The sequence below is a fragment of the Dermacentor silvarum genome, chromosome 5, assembly GCF_013339745.2.
Source record: "Dermacentor silvarum isolate Dsil-2018 chromosome 5, BIME_Dsil_1.4, whole genome shotgun sequence".
In the NCBI taxonomy this organism is placed as follows: Eukaryota; Metazoa; Arthropoda; class Arachnida; order Ixodida; family Ixodidae; genus Dermacentor; species Dermacentor silvarum.
Window position 1 is genome coordinate 98,906,308 of NC_051158.1, and position 19,071 is coordinate 98,925,378.

The 19,071-nt window shown below is 42.6% G+C and overlaps 1 protein-coding gene across 1 annotated transcript in view; it reads left to right on the plus strand.

The window, feature by feature from the left end:
- The first annotated feature begins 2,044 nt into the window (after nucleotides 1–2,044).
- The window catches only part of LOC119453640 (TBC1 domain family member 9), a 94,318-nt gene continuing 77,291 nt past the window's right edge, over nucleotides 2,045–19,071 (plus strand). Inside the window, exons 1-6 of the mRNA XM_049668310.1 lie at nucleotides 2,045–2,275; nucleotides 11,248–11,359; nucleotides 13,516–13,567; nucleotides 15,230–15,307; nucleotides 15,958–16,134; nucleotides 17,540–17,673. Coding sequence (XP_049524267.1) covers nucleotides 2,232–2,275; nucleotides 11,248–11,359; nucleotides 13,516–13,567; nucleotides 15,230–15,307; nucleotides 15,958–16,134; nucleotides 17,540–17,673 — 597 coding nt within the window. The 5' untranslated portion in view covers nucleotides 2,045–2,231. The remainder of the gene's footprint in view (nucleotides 2,276–11,247; nucleotides 11,360–13,515; nucleotides 13,568–15,229; nucleotides 15,308–15,957; nucleotides 16,135–17,539; nucleotides 17,674–19,071) is intronic.

Genomic DNA, 19,071 nt, shown 5'->3' on the forward strand with positions numbered 1-19,071 from the left:
AACGAAATCTACTCGAATCAAAATTTCTTGATCACAGTTAAAAGGTTGGAGCTATTGATTGATTTTTTATATATGTATGATTTTTTTCTGTTTTTTTTTTTTATCTGGGGGGCCTTAATGTTTAATTTAGGTGTAAACATCGTCAGAAAGTGACTCTTTGCCAGCTTCGAAAGCAATTTTCTGGAAAAGTACTTTTAGCAGAAACTGTAGCAATGGGTAAAAATAGTTTTTAAAAAGTATTGTGGCTGAAACATTAATTATGTTTACCACAGAAATTCTGAAAACGCATTTTTCTTGCTTTTTTAATGAGTCAATTAAACGCGGAAAGTCCTATCGTGTGTTCACTATGACGTCGCATGAAAGAACAACGTCAGCAAAATATTCTAAAATAAGATTTGTCATTGTACCCTCTTTCACACTTGATTAAAAAAAGTTTACCTCCAACGAACATTTGCTTTTCCACCGAAACTTCAAAGGGCGCTTACGTCACAAAACTTTTTTTTTTTTTTCGAGCAAGATACTTTGGTGAAACCTTATTCACACAATCGCCAACTCCGTTTCTAAGCCACCAACACCAGCCTGAACTAAAGTGTCGGAGAAGGTATTCTAGTGCACTATACCTGAACACCATCGTCGAGACCAGTGAAAAGGAGCTGTCTGGCCTGGGTTGTTGTTGTTCACCTGAGTGGTTGTGGCGCATACCCACAGGAGGACTGATCATGATTGGGGTTAAATTAAGTTGATAAAAACAAGGGAATTAACAATTTGGATGTTGAAACTTAGAAAGTAAAATAATTTTTAGGGGAGGGGGGAAGCAATCAGAAGCAAACCATCAATCAAAATAGGAAAAAACAACTAATATTAGGTAAATAAATAAATAAATAAATAAATAAATAAAAATTATGGTGGGTAGGGGAGAGAATCAGTCTAACATGGTAATCGATTAGATTTAATGAGGCGATTTTGTATTGCCAAGCAAGCATTTCTGTGGCTGAACCCAATAATGGAGGCGCCGAATGATAGGGTCACAGGCACAGATAAATCTAGGCCAATATTGTCAAGCGAGGTTTCCAGTAATCTTTTTTCTTATTGCAAGAAAAGCTCCTACAAGACAACAAGAAATGGTCCATTGTCTCCGCTTCGCCACAGAATGCCCTGAGGGGACAGAAGTTTAACGTAGGTATGCGGTAGCGCAGCCTCTTGATGGACACTTCAGTTGTTCTTGTTTCGCTGAAATCTCTGTGAAGATGTCGGTAATCCAGAGAGTTATTGCGGAGCCCGATCGACACTGCCTGCATAATGACGCTCCTACGAAAACTATGACTTAAAGGGTTGAAAAGAAAAAAGAAGGAAACTGGGAAGTGCTGTGTGGAATAGAGAAACAATAGGCGTAAGAGGCTTGGGTAATAAAGTACTACGGTGGCTAGCCACTGTAACAGTACGGCAAAAATCAAACGGTCTTATAAGCTCTGCCGTAAAAAAAAAAAAATCAAAAACCGCGCTAAAAGCTATCATCATCATTATTTCACATTATGACAAAACAGCGCATTGCCTGGCGGTGTTTTGTTACGAACTCAAAGATCTAAATTGTGTGTTGAATTAACAACTTTATGAGAGAGAAAATAAGAATAAGCAGTTTGCGTTTTGTTTAACAATGCCGTGGTATGCTACTCACGTTCTAACGCGTCATTCAAATGTTGCGCATTTTCATCATCATTCTGCCTTCGCTGTGACACACACACATGTTAACATATATTTTGCTGCATCAGCACATTTAATTTTCACAATTAACTACAGTGTTCCTTTGCAACCATGGCGTCCAAAAGTAGATGGGTTGAAGCATAGCCTCCTCGATTGGCGCTGAGCCGTGCTCCCTGATATGATAAGTGGTTCTTGAGGGAAAGGGAAAGGTTGGAGCCGTGCTCCCTCAAGGGCTGCAGAAGATAGCGCCAACCTTTCCCTTTCCCCACGAACCACTTACCACCACCACAGAGTTATCGAGGGGAGCAATGGCTCCCTTTGGTTGAAGCAACGAGAGCACATCCGCTCATCTGTCTAGCGATCGTCCACGAAGCAGCCACAGGTGATTTTTGTAAACAGTGGTCGACGGGTTAGCATTGATGCGGCGATGTGAACGTTGCTTTACGTTTTCGGTCTGCTTTTTGCTCGCGTCAGCTCCACAAATCCAGTGACACTGTCGTGCGCGTGACCGATGCGTTCAACGCTGCACCATGTGGATGAAACCGGAGGAGATTCTTCTGGCGAACGCTCTATGGTAAGCACTCGGACGCGGTGTTTGACTCGCTTTCAGCTGGCATATTCGCCAGCGACGAGGAATAACCAAGCGATTAATCATCCTCTTCACCTGCTGCTAAGCCGAGCTGCTCGCGTCGCCTCTTGGCGAATCGTCGTGCGTTTTTATTTCGCATATTTCGCCTTGCTTAAACTACCGTGCCCGCTGTTACGCGCGGCGAACATTGCGTAATTACAAGGTTTATTTTGGCTCGTGTGTTTCCGAAGGCCGCACGTTAAACGCCCACCCCGCTTTACGAAAGGAAACATGCTCGTTCGTTCTCAGGAATTTGCTGAAAACATTTGCATGATTGTTCATTTCCGTGTCCGCAACGAATTCTTTCAAGTTCCGGGTGACTGTGTCTAGAAATTGAGAATGAAAGAGATCACAGCTTGCAAGCAAAAACACAAAGCGGTCGCAGCGACCACGCGCACAATCCTATCGGCACAATCGATGTCCTGTGACCCTCGCTACTGTTGCTTCTTTCAGATAGCGCTTACACAGCTGTCGCCGATTAGATAGATATATTCGGTAGCTGTAATCGGGTATCCGTTCTCAGAGTCCATGCTCGTTTTGTATATTTGGGTATCGTAGATTAAGTATCTGATGGTCACTTACACCGGGCTGTAACGTCGAGCCTGAAATGAAAAGCGTTGAAGCTTTCGACGCAACGATTGTTCTGGCTTAACAGGTCATGCACCTGGCACTTACGTATTTATTGCGGACGGCGCGGTGCGTCGTCGTTTGCTTGTGTTTATGGCTTAATAACGGTTATTGCACAATAGGCATTTAAGCTGCGCGCATTTGAGACAGAGACCTCTCGCACAAACCTAAGTTTATGCAGGCATGTGCGAACGATACCAGGTTTCACTTTGTCGAAATAGCGTCTTGCAAAGCACAAGTTTTTGTGGAAAGATCGCCATCTGCACTAGCGCTACCTGGCATCTCGTCGTGCAGTAGTGGCAGTGAATGTAGGCGAGAATCATAAGTGTCATCAGAATTTCACCTACAGTAGCAAGGTTCCAGTGGCACGGTTATAAGCTTGATACTGAAAATGCAGGACGTTAACAAAGTTTATTCCAGCGCACAACACCATGTGCTTAACATGTCTGCCCAGCTGTTTCAAATCACACTCTAATGCTGATTTTGCTTTTGCAAACAGCCAGTCACACTGCATCTTTGCACTGCCTAGCGGCTGTCACAGTTTCTTGAAATCTTTGACGTAAGACAATTGGTCAGCAGTACACGGAAATATTCTTTGTCTTTCCGTTCATAGCTATTTCGTCCATGAGGAATTCCAGCGATAGCTGGAATTGTATGTGAATTATTGTACACGTGCGCACACTGTTAGCTGTACTACTGCCTTGTTTGGTCTTTTGGGTCACATCAAGCTACGTATGTAGCTTTTAGCCCAAAATGACCATCCAGCATGTAAACTGGAGAATAAAAATTGATTTTATTTGATGACATTCATCATAAGGCTCTTGCAAGCTAGGAAGGTAAATGCACAACATGCTCAAAGAAGTATAACTAGATGTTATAATGTAGTGGAATGCTTGTAAAAAGGATCTGGAAGCATGCCCTGCTGTTGCTGGCTTCCCAATCATAGACAAATGTGAGATGGCAATGAGTGTACCTTCCAACTAACTTCCAGTGTGAAGTGCATGCTATTTATACACTGTGCTGCATAAACAAAGTGTTACTGCTTTATTTATTTATTTATTTATTTATTTATTTATTTATTTATTTATTTATTTATTTATTTATTTGTCCATACTGTGAGCTCTTTCCAGGCTGTTACAGAGTGGAGATGCATACTAAAAAAATGGCATGCACACAAATAATTATTTGTATTGTCACGAACCACTTGGGGAAGGCAGCGTTCGTGACTAGCAGCGAGAGCAACGATAAAGCAGCGAGAGGCAGCACAGCCGATCGAGCACCGAAACAAGGTTATCCCTCGTCGTCATTCTCTCACTCATAGCCACATCCCCACTGCTCCCCATAGCGAACTCAACACGGTATAAAGTGTCGCTTATAACAACACGCACAGTACACTTCCCTAAGGGTTCAATCGGTGCAGCACTTGCCGTACGTAATGAAACAGCAGAATATGGTGTCGCGACTTTTCTTAATTAAACACGAAGCTGGTCGGAAATCACCAATATTGCTGCTCCCGTGTCTACAAGTGCATGAACGGCAATGTCTTCTGCCTAAACTTCAAGGACGTTTGCAGGAAATAAATTAAGTCTTGAGGAGTTTGTTGAAATCGCAGTTCTTGCCTCTGGAACTGCGTCCCTTAGTTTTCCTCTCAGGATAGCTTCGGAGCGACGGACAAGCAGCGACAGAGAACGCCGACGGGGCGATGGAGACCAACGGGTATTGAAGGTTCGGGAAGCAGGAAGTGAGGCTTCGAAGTGCTGAGCGGCAGTAGCGGAACGGAACGGAGAGTCGAAACCGTTGCCTTGTGCCCTCTGAGAATCCGAAGGATACCATCCGCGCCGGCGGCAAAACCGTGCTACATGCCCCAGAAGGCCACACAAATAACAGATAGGGCAGTTGTCATGGGTGCGCCATGGATTGAGAACAGCGGACTGAGTCTGATGGAGATATTGGCGAGGTTGGCGCACGGGCTGCTGTGGTGGCCAGTAGCTAGCTGCTTGTAGGGGCATATGTTGCAGCTACTTGCAAAGGTGAGGGAAAGGCGCAGGTAGCTCTGGACTGAATAGCTGCAGATGGAGGCCTTGGATTTACGACAACGGCAGCGTACATAAGTAGAACAGGCGTAGGAGGCGGTTGTTGAGCAAGTGGTATGGCGCTAGCGACTTGGTCTTGTATCACCTGACGGAGATCGGGAGACAAGGGCAACTCTGACGCTTGACTGGCTGGCAGAAGAGAGAGTTGGCGTGCCACTTCTTCTCGTACAAATTGCTTGATTTGGTCAAAGATCGCTGAACTGCAAGGAGTAGCACTGACACCGTCACTCAAAGCTGAAAGTGTGACGTCCGGAGCGGAAGCGCGGCGCATAGAAAGGCATTGTTTGTGTAGCCCTTCATAGCTCTGGCAAAGCGTGTGAGGTAGTTGACCGTCTGAGGATTCTTTGCCAAGAGCATTTGGAAGGCGTCATTGTCTATGCCTTTCAATATGTTCTTGATTTTGTCATCTTCGGTCATATCTGGGTTGATACGCCGGCAAATGTCAAATACATCTTCAATGTAGCAGGTCAAGTTTTCGCCCTTTTGTTGGGCACGACAGCAAAGCTGTTCAGCCCGAAGTTTGCGCACAGCAGGGCGACCGAATACTTCTTGAAATTTCATTCGGAATGCTGTCCAGGTAGAAAAGTCAGCCTCATGGTTTCGGAACCAAAGATGGGAAACCCGGAAAGGTAGAATGGTACGTAACGAAGCTTGTCAGCGTCATTCAGTTTGTTGTGGGTACTCACTCGGTCGTACAATGACAGCCAGTCCTCTACGTCATGATCATCAGTGCCATTGAAGATGGGAGGATCCCGTTGGCGTGGCGCACCAGGACAGACGACCGGAGGCAGTACCAGGGGTGGATTGGTAGGACTAGTCTCCTCAGGCATGGGAGATGTGACAGGGATCGTCCGGCTTCGGAGTTCCAGGTTCGCAACAGGCCCTGCACCTCCACCTAATGTCACGAACCACTTAGGGAAGTTTGCGTTCGCGACTAGCAGCGATAAAGCAGCGAGAGGCAGCACAGCCGATCGAGCACCGAAACAAGGTTTATCTCCCTCGTCGTCATTCTCTCACTCATAGCCACATCCCCAGTGCTCCTCATTTCACAGTACAGTATTTACAAACAGTTTGTTAAGAAAGTACAATACACATTTACATTCAAAACTCGCTGAAACAACACCTGCAAATTTCTTTCAAAAGAATCAACGGAATCAGCAATTGTCTTTACTAAGAAAGAATCTTTAAGGACATCAGCACTGAATGAATAAGGCATTAAGGCTTAATTGTGATTTATCCGGAGGATACTCTGCCGGAAGGTCGCAAATGTGGTCTGGGATCCATGTTTAGGTTTCTCGTTTACAATTGAAAGTGAAATTTTAACCTAGCAACCTTCCTACGCATCATAAGTGTCAGAAGATTCGCTCTATGAAGTAAGTTTGTAACAGATTGCATTCGGTTGTAGCAGGAGAAGACAAACTTTGCCGCAAGACATGGTACTCTCTCCAACTTAGCGATAAGGTATTGCTGGTTAGGATCCCAAGCTATGCACGTGCACTCCAGGCTAGGGCGAACAGTTGCCAAATAGGCATTTAGTTTTACGTCGGAGCTGGCATCCTTCAATTTTCTTTTTAACAAGCCAAGCTGTCCCAGCAGCAATCCACAAATGTTTGCTACATGGCAGCTCCAGTTTATATCACTTGTTATTGTTAGGCCAAGGTACTGAATTCCTTTTGTACATCTTAATATGTCACCACCAATAGCATATGAGAACAGTGAAGGCAATGTCGACGATCACTCATCAGGAAACGCAACTGCCAATGTCGGCGATGTGCAGAATCGGGAAAGGGCAACACAGGAGAACGCACGTTTGACCACTCCAACTTTTTCATGTCTCTTTCACACGTCTTTTTCAGGTTATGGCACTGTTAGTATCCAACAAATGTCTTTGAGATTGGTGCAGTGTGTGATGTTGGTGAATTTCTTGGTTGGTTTTGGCACTGTTAGTATCCAAAAAAATGTCTTTGAGGCTGATGCAGTGGGTGACGTTAGCGAATTTCATGGTTTTACATTGTCTCACATGCACTGTGGTTTGTTCGCTTATACTGACCATAGAAAGACACAGACGTGTGTAGAATTAATTCATTTTTGAGACAGTAAGCTTGATGTGGTTGTTTTAACATTTAAGAAGGAAATCATGTTTCCTGATTGAAGTTCGTCTTTAAGCTAGCGAAGGTTCACTATAGCACTGACACTTCGGCCCTGTTCACTATTCCAACAGGTAGACACAGGAACTCCCTTGCAATTGCCCTGTTAACACCACATAAAAACTGCTTTAAGTATTCCTACTTGCCAAGAACAATGATTGACTGAAATAATCTTTCTGAACAAACAGTAACACAGGATTCCTTGTCACCTTTTGAAAGGTATCTTTGTTCATGATATTGTTTACGTATGTATTTATATTCTTCTTGTTCTTTTTTCTTGCAATGTACTTGAGCAAATACAATTGCGCTTTGTATATTTACGACCTGCAAAAATCTTGTATAACATTGCAGTAATGATAAACAAAATAAATACTGCAAACAATATATTAATTTAAGCTCAGTACTTCATTCCTTGCCCAATTTGAAGTGTTTAAATATTCATGAGCAGTAAAATTTGTAACATGGAAAGGCACACAACAGCATCGAACAGAAAGAGGCATTCTTCACCAGTAGGAAAATTGGTGAAGCAAGCTCCAGTTTGAAACAGCTGTGCTGGATGTCAATGTCATGTGCTTAGGACTGAAAAGAAAAGCTACTCATTGTTCAACATGCTGAACGCGTGTTCTGAACGCTCTCTGGAGATTCAGGATGCGTTGGGGAAAACATGAACCTTTTGATCAGTCTCTGCTGTGCTATCATTCTTTTTTTATTTTGCCAACTTCTCTGTCATTCTTTGCTCAGCTATCTACAAATTCAGTGATAGGCCATGTGCCTGCTTCATTTGATGCATATAGACAAAATTTTAGTTTTTTTTTTTTTTCCTGAGTAACAATAAGGATAAATATCAAGATACGTTTTCAATTCAATGACATGATGGCAAAACAAGACAGAACACTAAATATCAGCATGTCAAACTGACCAACCCATCAGTACATTCTTGCATCGATATCAAGTCAAGCCTCACAGATAGACTAGTGCTACACTTAGAGAATTGCAAATGTATCATTATTGATGTCTATGGATGTCTTGTATGTGAGAAGAGGGCGTAAAAACGAAAAAAACATTTGACTAGAACTTGTGTGCCAACTTTCATTATGTTAGGGTACATTGCTTAATCCTTTCAAACGCTATGTAACATACACAACTGTGTACATCAAGATAGTGCATCAACAGTAATTGCATTGATTAAAGTAAGGATATCTAAAATGTGTCCTGTACATCTTGAAACACTTCTGATTGAATTAGTGCTGCAAGGTTTAATTACACAGGCAAATTGCTTTAGTAAAACGAATATGAAAGTAGACTGGTTGGGTATTTTTCTTGGCGTGAGTAGTGCCATTGTATGTAGCGGGTTCACTTCTTTCATTGTTTTTCGCAGTGTGTTGCGCCAGTCATAATTTTAGAGTGGCTGGATGGGTGCTTTTCAAGCCTGGTAGACACGAAATAGTTCGATGTTCGCACATCTGATGTACCTGCAGTGAGTTTTCGCATGGAGTCCACATTCTGTAAACTTGACAAAACTCACTAAAGAACTGAAAACTCTTAATCTGTTGGGCAGCTACAAGCTTTTTATGATCCTGAAGGTGTAAGAAATGCGGTTAAAGTAGGTGTTCAATCAACAGAACTAATTGGTGTCTGAAAGGGTTAAAAGGTATGTGCTGATTTTGTCATGTTTGAATAAGAAATGCGTGGCAGGCAAGCAATGCAAAATGGACACTAACCACAAGAACACTGAAAGAGACGCAGACACAGCACTTTCTTCCAATAAATCTGTACTTTCCAACTAATTGCTCTGTCTGGTTGTTCAGTCGATTGGTTGGTCAGTCAATAGATCGGTTGGTTTTACCTTTGCATCCCAACGGCATTTGTGCAGTAGTCAACAAAACAGTATCACATTGCTGTTTTATCTGGGAAATTCATTACTTACTTTTATAAGAACTATCATTTGCTCTTTTATCAGCGGTGTCCTACATGATCTGCACTTTTGCCACCAGGGGCACAATAATGCATAATATTTTGTTCTACTTCCCACTTCGTTCATTTCGTGGTGCTTATATTCTGAAGTATGATTGCTAGTGTGTTTCGTGCATGTATTTGTATGTGTTTCTTTTTTCGCTCCTTTCATTCTTGATTATCACATCTGCAGTGGCATGCCAAATGCCTTGCTCGACTACCCTCCAGGTATCATTAAAGGGACGCTAACGATAAAGTTAATTTGAGCTGTATCGGTAACTTTCACAACAACAGAAAAGGCTGCACATAACCATGAGAGCAGGCTTGGTATCCAGAAAACACGCAATAACAAAACGCGGCTGGCGATGCCGCCTTGAATTTTCTCGCACCAGCTAGTCGTGGCGTCGTGTACTTTGACGGCGCCTAGCTCGGCACTGTTAATATTCCATCTCTAAATATAGACAGCATGGTATTCTAAAGGAGCCAAAGGTTGAACCTAGGCAAGTTCTAGAAACTTCCACTGCACCACAACAGCTCAAGTAGAAGAAGATACTTTGAAATCTGGAACGTCGCGCTGACGGGACCAGCGCTGAGGATTATGGCTCGAAATTCGAAAGGTTGAAGTTTTGGATTTTGATTTCATTTCTAGCTGTAATTGCAAAATTAATAATGTAGACCTATGAAAGAACACTTTATTGGTTTAAACTGATTTACTGGTTCTCTCTCTCTCTCTCCCACAAGCACGCATTTTGTGACATACTGGTTCGTTCATGTATAGGCCTACTGTGTCCTTGTGAACATTTCTTGGGATATGTGACGCTTTGTAGACAACGGGCAGGCCACGGGGTGCGAATGATGTGACAGCGTGTGAGTTTTTGAGAGGCTATTGTTCCGAGGCTAGCAGTATGTCATGATGAGCAGCCAACCTCCTGAGCAGTCTAGTGTGGAAGATCAAAAATGCAAAATGTGATGTCTTTGTGTGTGCTGCTGTATGCAGTGCGTGATTCATATACAGATTGGTCAGAAGACAGTGCCGTGGCAGCATTTGTTTTATTAGTCGAGCGGTTTGTGCATTTCTTGGGCTGGTTGTCGCATGGACTCTGCATTCTTTTAAAACACAGTGCAATGAACACTGCATTCTTTTAGAATGCAATGCAACATTTTACAGACAACGGGTTCATGGACAACATTTTATTCTTCTAGAATTGCAGTGTTATCCTTTTTAACCAATAAACAATTAACCGAACTTGAATTGACATGGCGAAAATCGACGACATTATGGTGAGCTGGCCTGGAAACTTCAAGACAGCGGCGCCACCTGTGTTTAGTTTTTGCATCTTTTCTCGCTCACAAATCTCTTCTCATGGAGACAGTGCTTGCTTTGCTTCTGCTGGAGCATAATTTTCAAATGCAGCTTAACATAATATTCTTCTTGAGTGCTTCTTTAAAGGCCAACTGCAGGAAAATTTCCCTTTGGTGCTAAACCGGTTATAACTGAGTCGTATATACTGCTGAAGCAAAGCTGTAGGGCTGGTAACTCTCTAATTTTCTTATTAGCAGCCCTTAAGTAGCACCGAAGCAGATGACGAGTCCACCTGGTGGATAGTGGTATGACTAATTTAAGCATGTCACCTTTGAGATGTTTCAATGTACCACGAGTAGTGGCGGGCAGCATTAAACCTCGGAGAGGATCCCAAGAAGCTGTGCTCGTTCTTATCAGTCTGGATCATGTGCCACTTCTGGGTAAGTGACAATGGTGGTGGTGGTGTTTTTTTTTTTTTTTGCTTCTAATATCAAAACGTCTATTTTTGCTACCTTTTCCTGACACATCCATTCGCATTTACAACGTAAAATTTCTTTAATGGAGGCCGATCTATGCCTACACTACTCAAAATTAGGCCTTTTACCCCGTGAAAAATATTGCTCAAATATGACCCTTAGCAAACCGAAGGTGCATTAACTTTGGGAGTCCTCTGCCTTGGCAGCCCTCATAGCCCACTGTGCATCTTGGGGATGTTGAACCTCGTCATTTAATGACATTGCAATAGTCCGGTGACAGTTTGCTCACTGCCTGCACGGTGACGTTTTTCTGTTTCAGGGTGACGGAGCAGTCGAACGCCTTCTTCACCCTGCAGAGGCGGAAAGGTCACGGCACCAAGGGTCTATCTTCGGTCCTCGTAGGCACACTCGATTCAGTATTTGACAGCAAGGTTAGTGCTTTTTCTTAATGTTTTCTCGGCGTTTAACCCGAGAAAATGGGTTCTCGGATTTTCTCGATTTTGTGCATTTAGATGACCTCTCCATAGATGGCTCAACGGATGCACAATGTTATTTTAGCACGAGTTGCTTCTGGAGAGACGGAGATTATGCTGGAAACACAAAACGAGTATATTTGGGAGATGCAGGGGCTATGCGAAGGTGGGTGCCCTGGTTATCTCGGGAGTGGCAGTCAAAGGGTTAAGGAAATACGACTTCCTGCTGCCTTGTTAGTCGTACCTTAGGGCTCCGCTTTCACCAAAAGTATGCTAAATTGAGAGCTAGGGGTTCATGCTGTGAACAACGTGTCATGGCATAACCTGAGCCACCAGCAAATCCTGTGTGTTTAAAATTTACTTTTAGCACATTTCTTATTTCGTTAGCATCATTAAAAACAGGCAGCAGCAGAACGGATTAAACGCTTCGAATTTTTCAGCGAGACTTCATTGCGTCAAGGAATGTGTCTTTCACCTCGGGGCCAATTCGCAAAGTTTTTTTTATGTAAGTGCCATCTGTAATTGGCCACTGCTATGATGATCATGTTGTTTATCATGCAGGTCACTGTCATGAGGTGCAGACACCCCTAAAGCAGCATTGAAAAACAATAGTGCTCTTGTGCAAGAGAAAATGTTGTGAATGGAAGCCTTGAACTTTAGGTACAGGAACAAAATCAAGTACATATAAGCCAATCTCTGGAGACCACTTTGCATACTTCAATCACTTGGAGGACAGCTTTAATCAAATGAGCTAGGAAAATGCATAGGTCTGACGGGCTCGGTCTTTCGTTAGTTGCAAATATGCGAAGAAAACAGACGGTGAAGCCAGAGAAGGCATAGGGGAAGTTACTTGCTACATTTCACTGAAAATGCTGAAGTAATAATATAAAGGAAAATATAACTGGACGAAAAGACAACTTGCTGAGCCCACATCTGCATTATGCGGGCAGTGCTCGACCAATTCAGCTACTGCTGCCGCCAACGTGTATCGAGATGTGTGCAATGTTTCTTAAATGCCATTATTCTTGTTGTGGGTTTTGATTTCTGTGCAATATCTTGGTGTGTATAACAGTAAACACAGGGCTTGAAAGTGGAAAAAAAATTTCTTTAGCCTTACATGCAAAAGTGCCTTAGAGTATGTGTATGCTTGCATGTGCATTTGCACATATCTACAGTCTCTTTCAGTGTGAGCTTGAACACAGTGCCTGTGGTTGAAGGAGTACCATACTGCCCGGCAGCACTGACATAAAAAAAGTTGGCTTAATAAATTGGAATGTTGCTTAGTTCTCTTAATTTTTTGTATGTCGGTGCTGTTGTTGCAGTCGTGAAGCCCTATCAACCATGGACACTGGGTTGCAGCTCATCTTGAACGCATCTGTACATATCACTGATCGTTGCGACCCCATTCTCCACAGTGTACTGATGTCAGGAACTGTTTCGTTACGGCTGCATGAATATTTAAAAGAACAGTCATGCAGAAGCAACTGTATAAAGCCAGTAGACAGTGAAGCCAAGGAAAGCATAGGGAAATTTTACTGTTTTTTTATTTCAATGTTGAATTAATAGGGAAAGCTGCAATCTCAACTCTCTGGTGGCAAAGTGTCTATTCTTCCACTTTCATTTTTCTAATTAAATCTGCATTTCAATTAAAAAATGGATACAGTTAATTTCCCCCTATGCTTTCCTTCGCTTCATATGGTTGTTGCCAACAAGAAAATCAAGGCCCTTGGTGCCCCTGATTCTTCCCACTGAAACAGGCAGAGGATGTTTGCAACATGTTTTTAGCCGGCGCCAGCTTACGCATTTTACTCTGCGCAATCGCTGCATTGCAATCATAGCCAAAATGCATTTTGTGCACTTAGCAATTGAAGTGGATATACCGTGCTGAGTATTTCAGCTGTGATAAGGTTGTGATGCTCGCACAGGTGGAAGGAGTGTACTCGACCAAAAATATGTGAGAAACCTGTTTCGCGTGGTTGCCACTCAGAAATGCAAGGGTTATTCTGGATGGCTTGTGATTGCTGCATGGTATGAATTATGTCCACTAAGCCATCATCTTATATCTACCACAATTGTGCAAAGAAACTGTTATCACAAGCGTCTCCTTCCCGCAGCCTGCCCCATATAGAATACTGCACCGGACGCCCCTTTCTGAAGTCAGCTATGGTGAGCGCAAATTTTTGTAGTTCGTGGTGTTCTACTTGTTTCCGTACACTGTTAAACGAGAAAGCTTCAGCATGTAAATGATTTATGCACAATCGGGACACAACAGCATAGGGCGCCTTGTATTGTCTATCGAAACAAATCTGTACTTGTGCTTATGTGAAGTGAATGTTATTCTGTTATCATTTACAAATAAATTATTGTTATTAGTTATGCAGCATAAGTGACATCAATAAAGCCGCTCTAAACTGCTCGTTTAGTACTTGTGAGGGTAAATATTTGCAATGTGGAAAGAAAATAAAGATTTGTGAAGAGAGAGCCAGGTTGGCTCTCTCTTCACAAGCACAAAGATTACAAACAGCCATGCTATACTAAAAACTCAGCAAAAGCTGCTGGCGTTGAAGCACTGGTCAACATCAACATGCACCATCTGATCCAGGTATGTAGGCATTATTGAAGACTAATTCAGTTGTTTAATGAGTCTGAAGATGGTTAAAGTTTTCAAAGAGGCAAAACAAACAATGTAACAAAATTAAAACGAATATATTGGATCTTGCTTGAAATGCTGTTGCTATTCCTCAAGTCATCATTATGTTCTCAAGTACCTTGTCACCTTCAAATGACACCGCAGTGACTCACTGCTTGTTCAAGCTGCCTGCTATATTTATATTGTGCATACCGAAGCATTTGTTTTTATTTTATATTTTACTAAGCCTCAAAATAACAAATGCTTGTTCAACTGTAGGGTTCATCATGTAGACAGTGCATCTGATTAAACATGTTGTTAAAAATGCTAAAGCTATGAAAACATTTTCACTATAGTGGCCGCAATGACCTCTCATTGCATGAACCTCTCAGCACAATAACAACACTGCCACAATAAAAAGAGGCTTTTGCGCATCGCAACACTTCATAGCTAAAGCAAGTTCATGTAATTGAATTAGTGTTCAGTTCATCTGCCAAGGATGTTCACGCTGTGGAGTAAAGGTTGTTGTCATTGCTTTGTTGTTGCCATTTATTTTTAACTTTCTTGTTGTTGCTTCTGATGATTGTCATTTTAGTGCATGCAGGGTAGCCAAGTATGGTACTGGTTGGGGCAAGTTGCTAACTTTGAGGAGCACAATTATAGTGTGCAGAAGTCTATGTAAGGGCTGTTAGAAATTCACTGCCAGGACTGAGGTTCTTGAGCAGTTTGAAGATTGCCCGGTAATCTCCAACCTCAGCCTGCCCTGCTGATAAACATCAGTTAAACGCTTTTGCTTACGTCTGTCAGTTCATGTATTATTTGTCCTCTATCTGTGCATAAAACCTGCTGGTATGAATTAATAACTCAGCCACAATTTTTTTAAGTTCTTCTTTCTTGTTGCATACAAAAATCCTCCATAGCTAGGGACAAATTGCCAGATTGGATTACATGAAAGCATACTTTACTAGGTTTGCATCTGCATATTTATACTCGGAGACACCTGTGAGCAGTCTTCCATCCGCAACTTGCTACCTAAGTACAAGCGCAATATAGATTGTCATTAAGTCAGTACTGCCAGCGAAAATATTGTGATAAAAAGTGAAATATCTAGCAAATCACTGCCAAGACTGTACTGAGGTGCTCGCTCAAGTTGGGACAGTGCATAAACAAGTGGTTGTGACCCGTCTCTTGTTTTTCAGTTGTGGCCACCTCACTGTCACGCGAGGAGATCTTCCAGAACTGGGCCTGGATTGAGCAGAACCTCCTCGAGACACTCAGTGAGTCGCTGCTGCTTTCTGGTCCTAGCTGCATCTATGGCATCCCATTAGTGGGTCAACGTTGCAGTGTTCTCTGAGAGTTGGGGGTTTGCCCGCTACAGTGGCTTAGCGAATAAGGCATTGTACTGCCCAGCACGAGGTCACGGGCTCTGTTCCCTGCCACAACAGCTGCATTCTGATGGTGCTGGAATGCGGAAAAGCTGGTATGCTGTGTCTTGAGCACATGTTAGTCTGGTAGTCAACAATAATCTGGAGCTTTTTACTGTGTCATCTCTCTAGCTTCTCACAGTCTTATCTTTTTTCGCGTGTGAATAGTTTTCCGTCTCACTGTTGTTTCTTTAGGGCTGTCAGCATTATGTTTTCGTACCTGCAAAAGGTGAATTTGCATCATTGTTACGTCACAAGCGTTGCTGTCCGTATTATCAGACTGCATGCAATGCACATTGCAACTTCCAGTGACAGTTGATAGAATTCTCAGTTACGCTATATTAAGAGGGCCGATTGTAGTACAAGCAATTAAATTCAGTAACCACCAGTTGCGTTGTCTCTATCACTGCTGCCGATTTGTACTGAGTCTGCTGTGCTGTGAACATGCCACCAGGGAGGGTCTCCAGTGTGCCTGTAAACACTCAGTTGTTATGGTCACGCAGAGTCCTTCGACTCCGAGGACGAGGCGACGGAGTTTGTGTGCTGCAAGATCCGCAGCCTGGTGGCGCAGCGTGAGGTCTCCCTGCCGGAGGTGGACCACGACAATGCACAGTTCCGGCTCAACGCCAGCCGCTTTGCCTCCATCTTTCACCTGCCCCCACAGGAGAAACTAGTCAACTGTGAGTGCATACGTCTCTGGGAGCCACATTTGTAGAGCCTAAATAGGCATGATGTTTTACAAAACTAATCCTCAATTATGAAAAGAGAGGCATGGCAAATATTGCTGCACTGAAGTACATTGACACTGTGCAGTAGAAATGAAATGGAAATTGATGAATGGGCAGCTGCTACTTCCTGTCTTTATCATAATCTGGAAACTTAACAAAAGTTGCAGCACTTGCAGTGCCCTATTTTCACGTCTTGGGCGTTAATGTTTTATTCAACCCTGTACTTATCACAAAGCCTACTTGTCTGTCATGATTCTGCATGTATAAAAAGGTAAAGGGGCATAGCCTTGTTTGCATAAACAAACTCGTGAAAAGTCGAGCAGCTTTCGAAGTTCGAAGCTTTTGCCTAGTAGGATTGTCATGTGCTCACAAATCCTCAGTTGGGATCAATTAAGCAACTTGTCCTTCATCTTTCATGTTACGTAGCCACAAGCAGGAAATGGCCAAGTACAGTCTTAGCTGGCCAAGTACAGTAGAGTCTAAAGGCCCTGAACACCTGAAACACTGGTGCAAATAAATTCAGTTTCGTTAGCCTTGACATGGTGCTGCTTTGGACTGTGCTCATCAAAACACCACTGCCTGTTCAAGGCAGAGCTGCATCCAAGCCACCATTAGTGCATTTCTCTGCATAGAATTGTACTGGAGTTCATTGACGAAAAACATCTGTATATGTTGGCTATGGAATATATCGTTTGATGACATCTCGTCTGGTCGAATAGTAAGTTCATGTCACAGAGAGGATGCAACCAGAAAGTGTTGTTAGTAAGTATTAGACATTTCAGCTTCCGTAATGAGAACAAGGTTTCTATACAGAAGCTGAAACATCTAATTCTTATTAGCAACACCTTTTGGTCGGCGTCCTGTCTTTTTCTTGTGCCACGAAGATGTTGGACATGTTTATGTAAATGGATGGAAAAATGGTAGGTGTACCGTTAAGAAACAGGAAGGTAGCAGTGTATTTTAGAGAGCAAAGGGGTAGCCAATATCCTTGTTGACATTAAGAGGAAAAAATGGACCTGGACATGCCATGTAATGTATAGGGCACATAACCCGTGGTCATTTAGAGCTACAGAATGGGTGCCTAGAGGAGGGAAGTGCAGTTGAGGATGGCAGAAAATTAGGTGGGGTGATGAAATTAGGAAAGTTCCAGGCATAAAATGGGGTCAGCTGGTGCAAGACACAAGTTATTGGAGATCACTGGGAGAGGCTTTTGTTCTGCAGTGGATGGGAAATATGAATACAATGGTGATGATATGCAACACCCAACTCATGCTGTAGTAGGCCAGACTATCTTCTGCAGGGGAGCATAGACCAGCCGAGTGACACGCCTGCTTACCATCTCTCATCTTGCATGCAGACTACTCGTGCAGCTTCTGGAAGGGTCGTCTCCCGCAGCAGGGCTGGCTCTACCTGAGCATGCAGCACCTGGCATTCCACTCGTTCCTCTTTGGACAGACCACCCGACTGCTGCTGCGGTGGACCGACATCACGGTCAGTCAGTGAACCACCCCTGTCACATGTAGAAGTTGCATTGTTGCTGTTTGCTCTCAGGAAAGAATATTGAAGAATGCTCTGGAAAACCATGTCAGCATAGTAATTTTCTCATGCTGATGACCTCGAATTCGTTAGCTGCAAGCAAATATCATAATTACTCAATTCTAATATGCCCTTGCTCGTAACATGCGCCTGATTTTCACAGACAAATATGATCATCCTGGTTGTTATACACTTCAAGAAAAAAAATTGATGTCCTTGCCTGTTTCTATGAAATTTTAATTGTAAGAGAGAGACTAATGACAATTATTTCTTATTCGAAAATTAACTCTTTCTCTGCCATGAGGAAAATAGGTGTTTTTTGTATGTTACGGCAGATGTTTTTTTTTTTCTGAAATAACTACTGGACTCAATATTTAATGTAATATATAGACAGAAAGCAAGGTGAATGCATTTTTCATGCATAAAAGTTTTATTAACTAAATGTATGTCATAAAAAGATATAAACTGTTCAAATCAAGATTGTGCGATAAAATAGAACAAAGTTTGTAAAGACGCGCTTGGGTATCTACTAAGAAAAAAATGTTACGAAAATTATGAGATAGACAAAATGTATTACCATCTATTAAACACTATCTCTGAAAAAATTGAAAATTTTTCATTGGAACAGGTATTCCGTTACAAAAAATTTAACTGCAAGCACTACAGTTGGGAATGCTGGGCTGTGGCCACCGATGTTCCGGGCTGGTTTGCGTCGTCGTCGCTTTCAGACTCAAAGTCCGATGAAAAGTCAGCGTCCTCTGACTCGCTGCTATTCGATGTATCGATAAGATCAGCCGCAGAGGCAGCGAAATCGTAATATCTGCGATCTCCCGAAGCGGCCTGCCATTTCCAAAGCCGAAAATTTTTGCGTTCTGCTTTGACGATCGCGAAACTTCCGACCGTATTTAAAAATCACTGCCTGGCAGGAAAAAAGCGAGCTGCTTAAAAAACAAAAATATAGTTTCTCCTCTTTCACGTGGATGCAGTGAGTGTGTCCATGAGCAGCGCAGAAGGTCTCGAAAGCAGCATTTCAAATCATCGATAGAGGGCTAACAATGCCCAATGGGCGCGGTACGGAAAGAGTTAAGTAAATATATTGTCCTATTTACTCGATATTAACACAAGTTTTTTTTTTGTTGTTGTTGTTTACAAGATTTTTGTTTCTTGAATTGTACCGTTGCGTTACAATTCGAAAAATTGCAAAATGGACAATGTTAAAACAAATATCCTAAATCCTGCAGTTTTTAGCATTACGTTGGAAACCTGTACCAATACATAGACAAGTCGGCCAAAGTCAAAACTTGTTTTTGTTGGAATAGGCACCATTTTCCCTGTGCTTGTGTCTTGTATTAT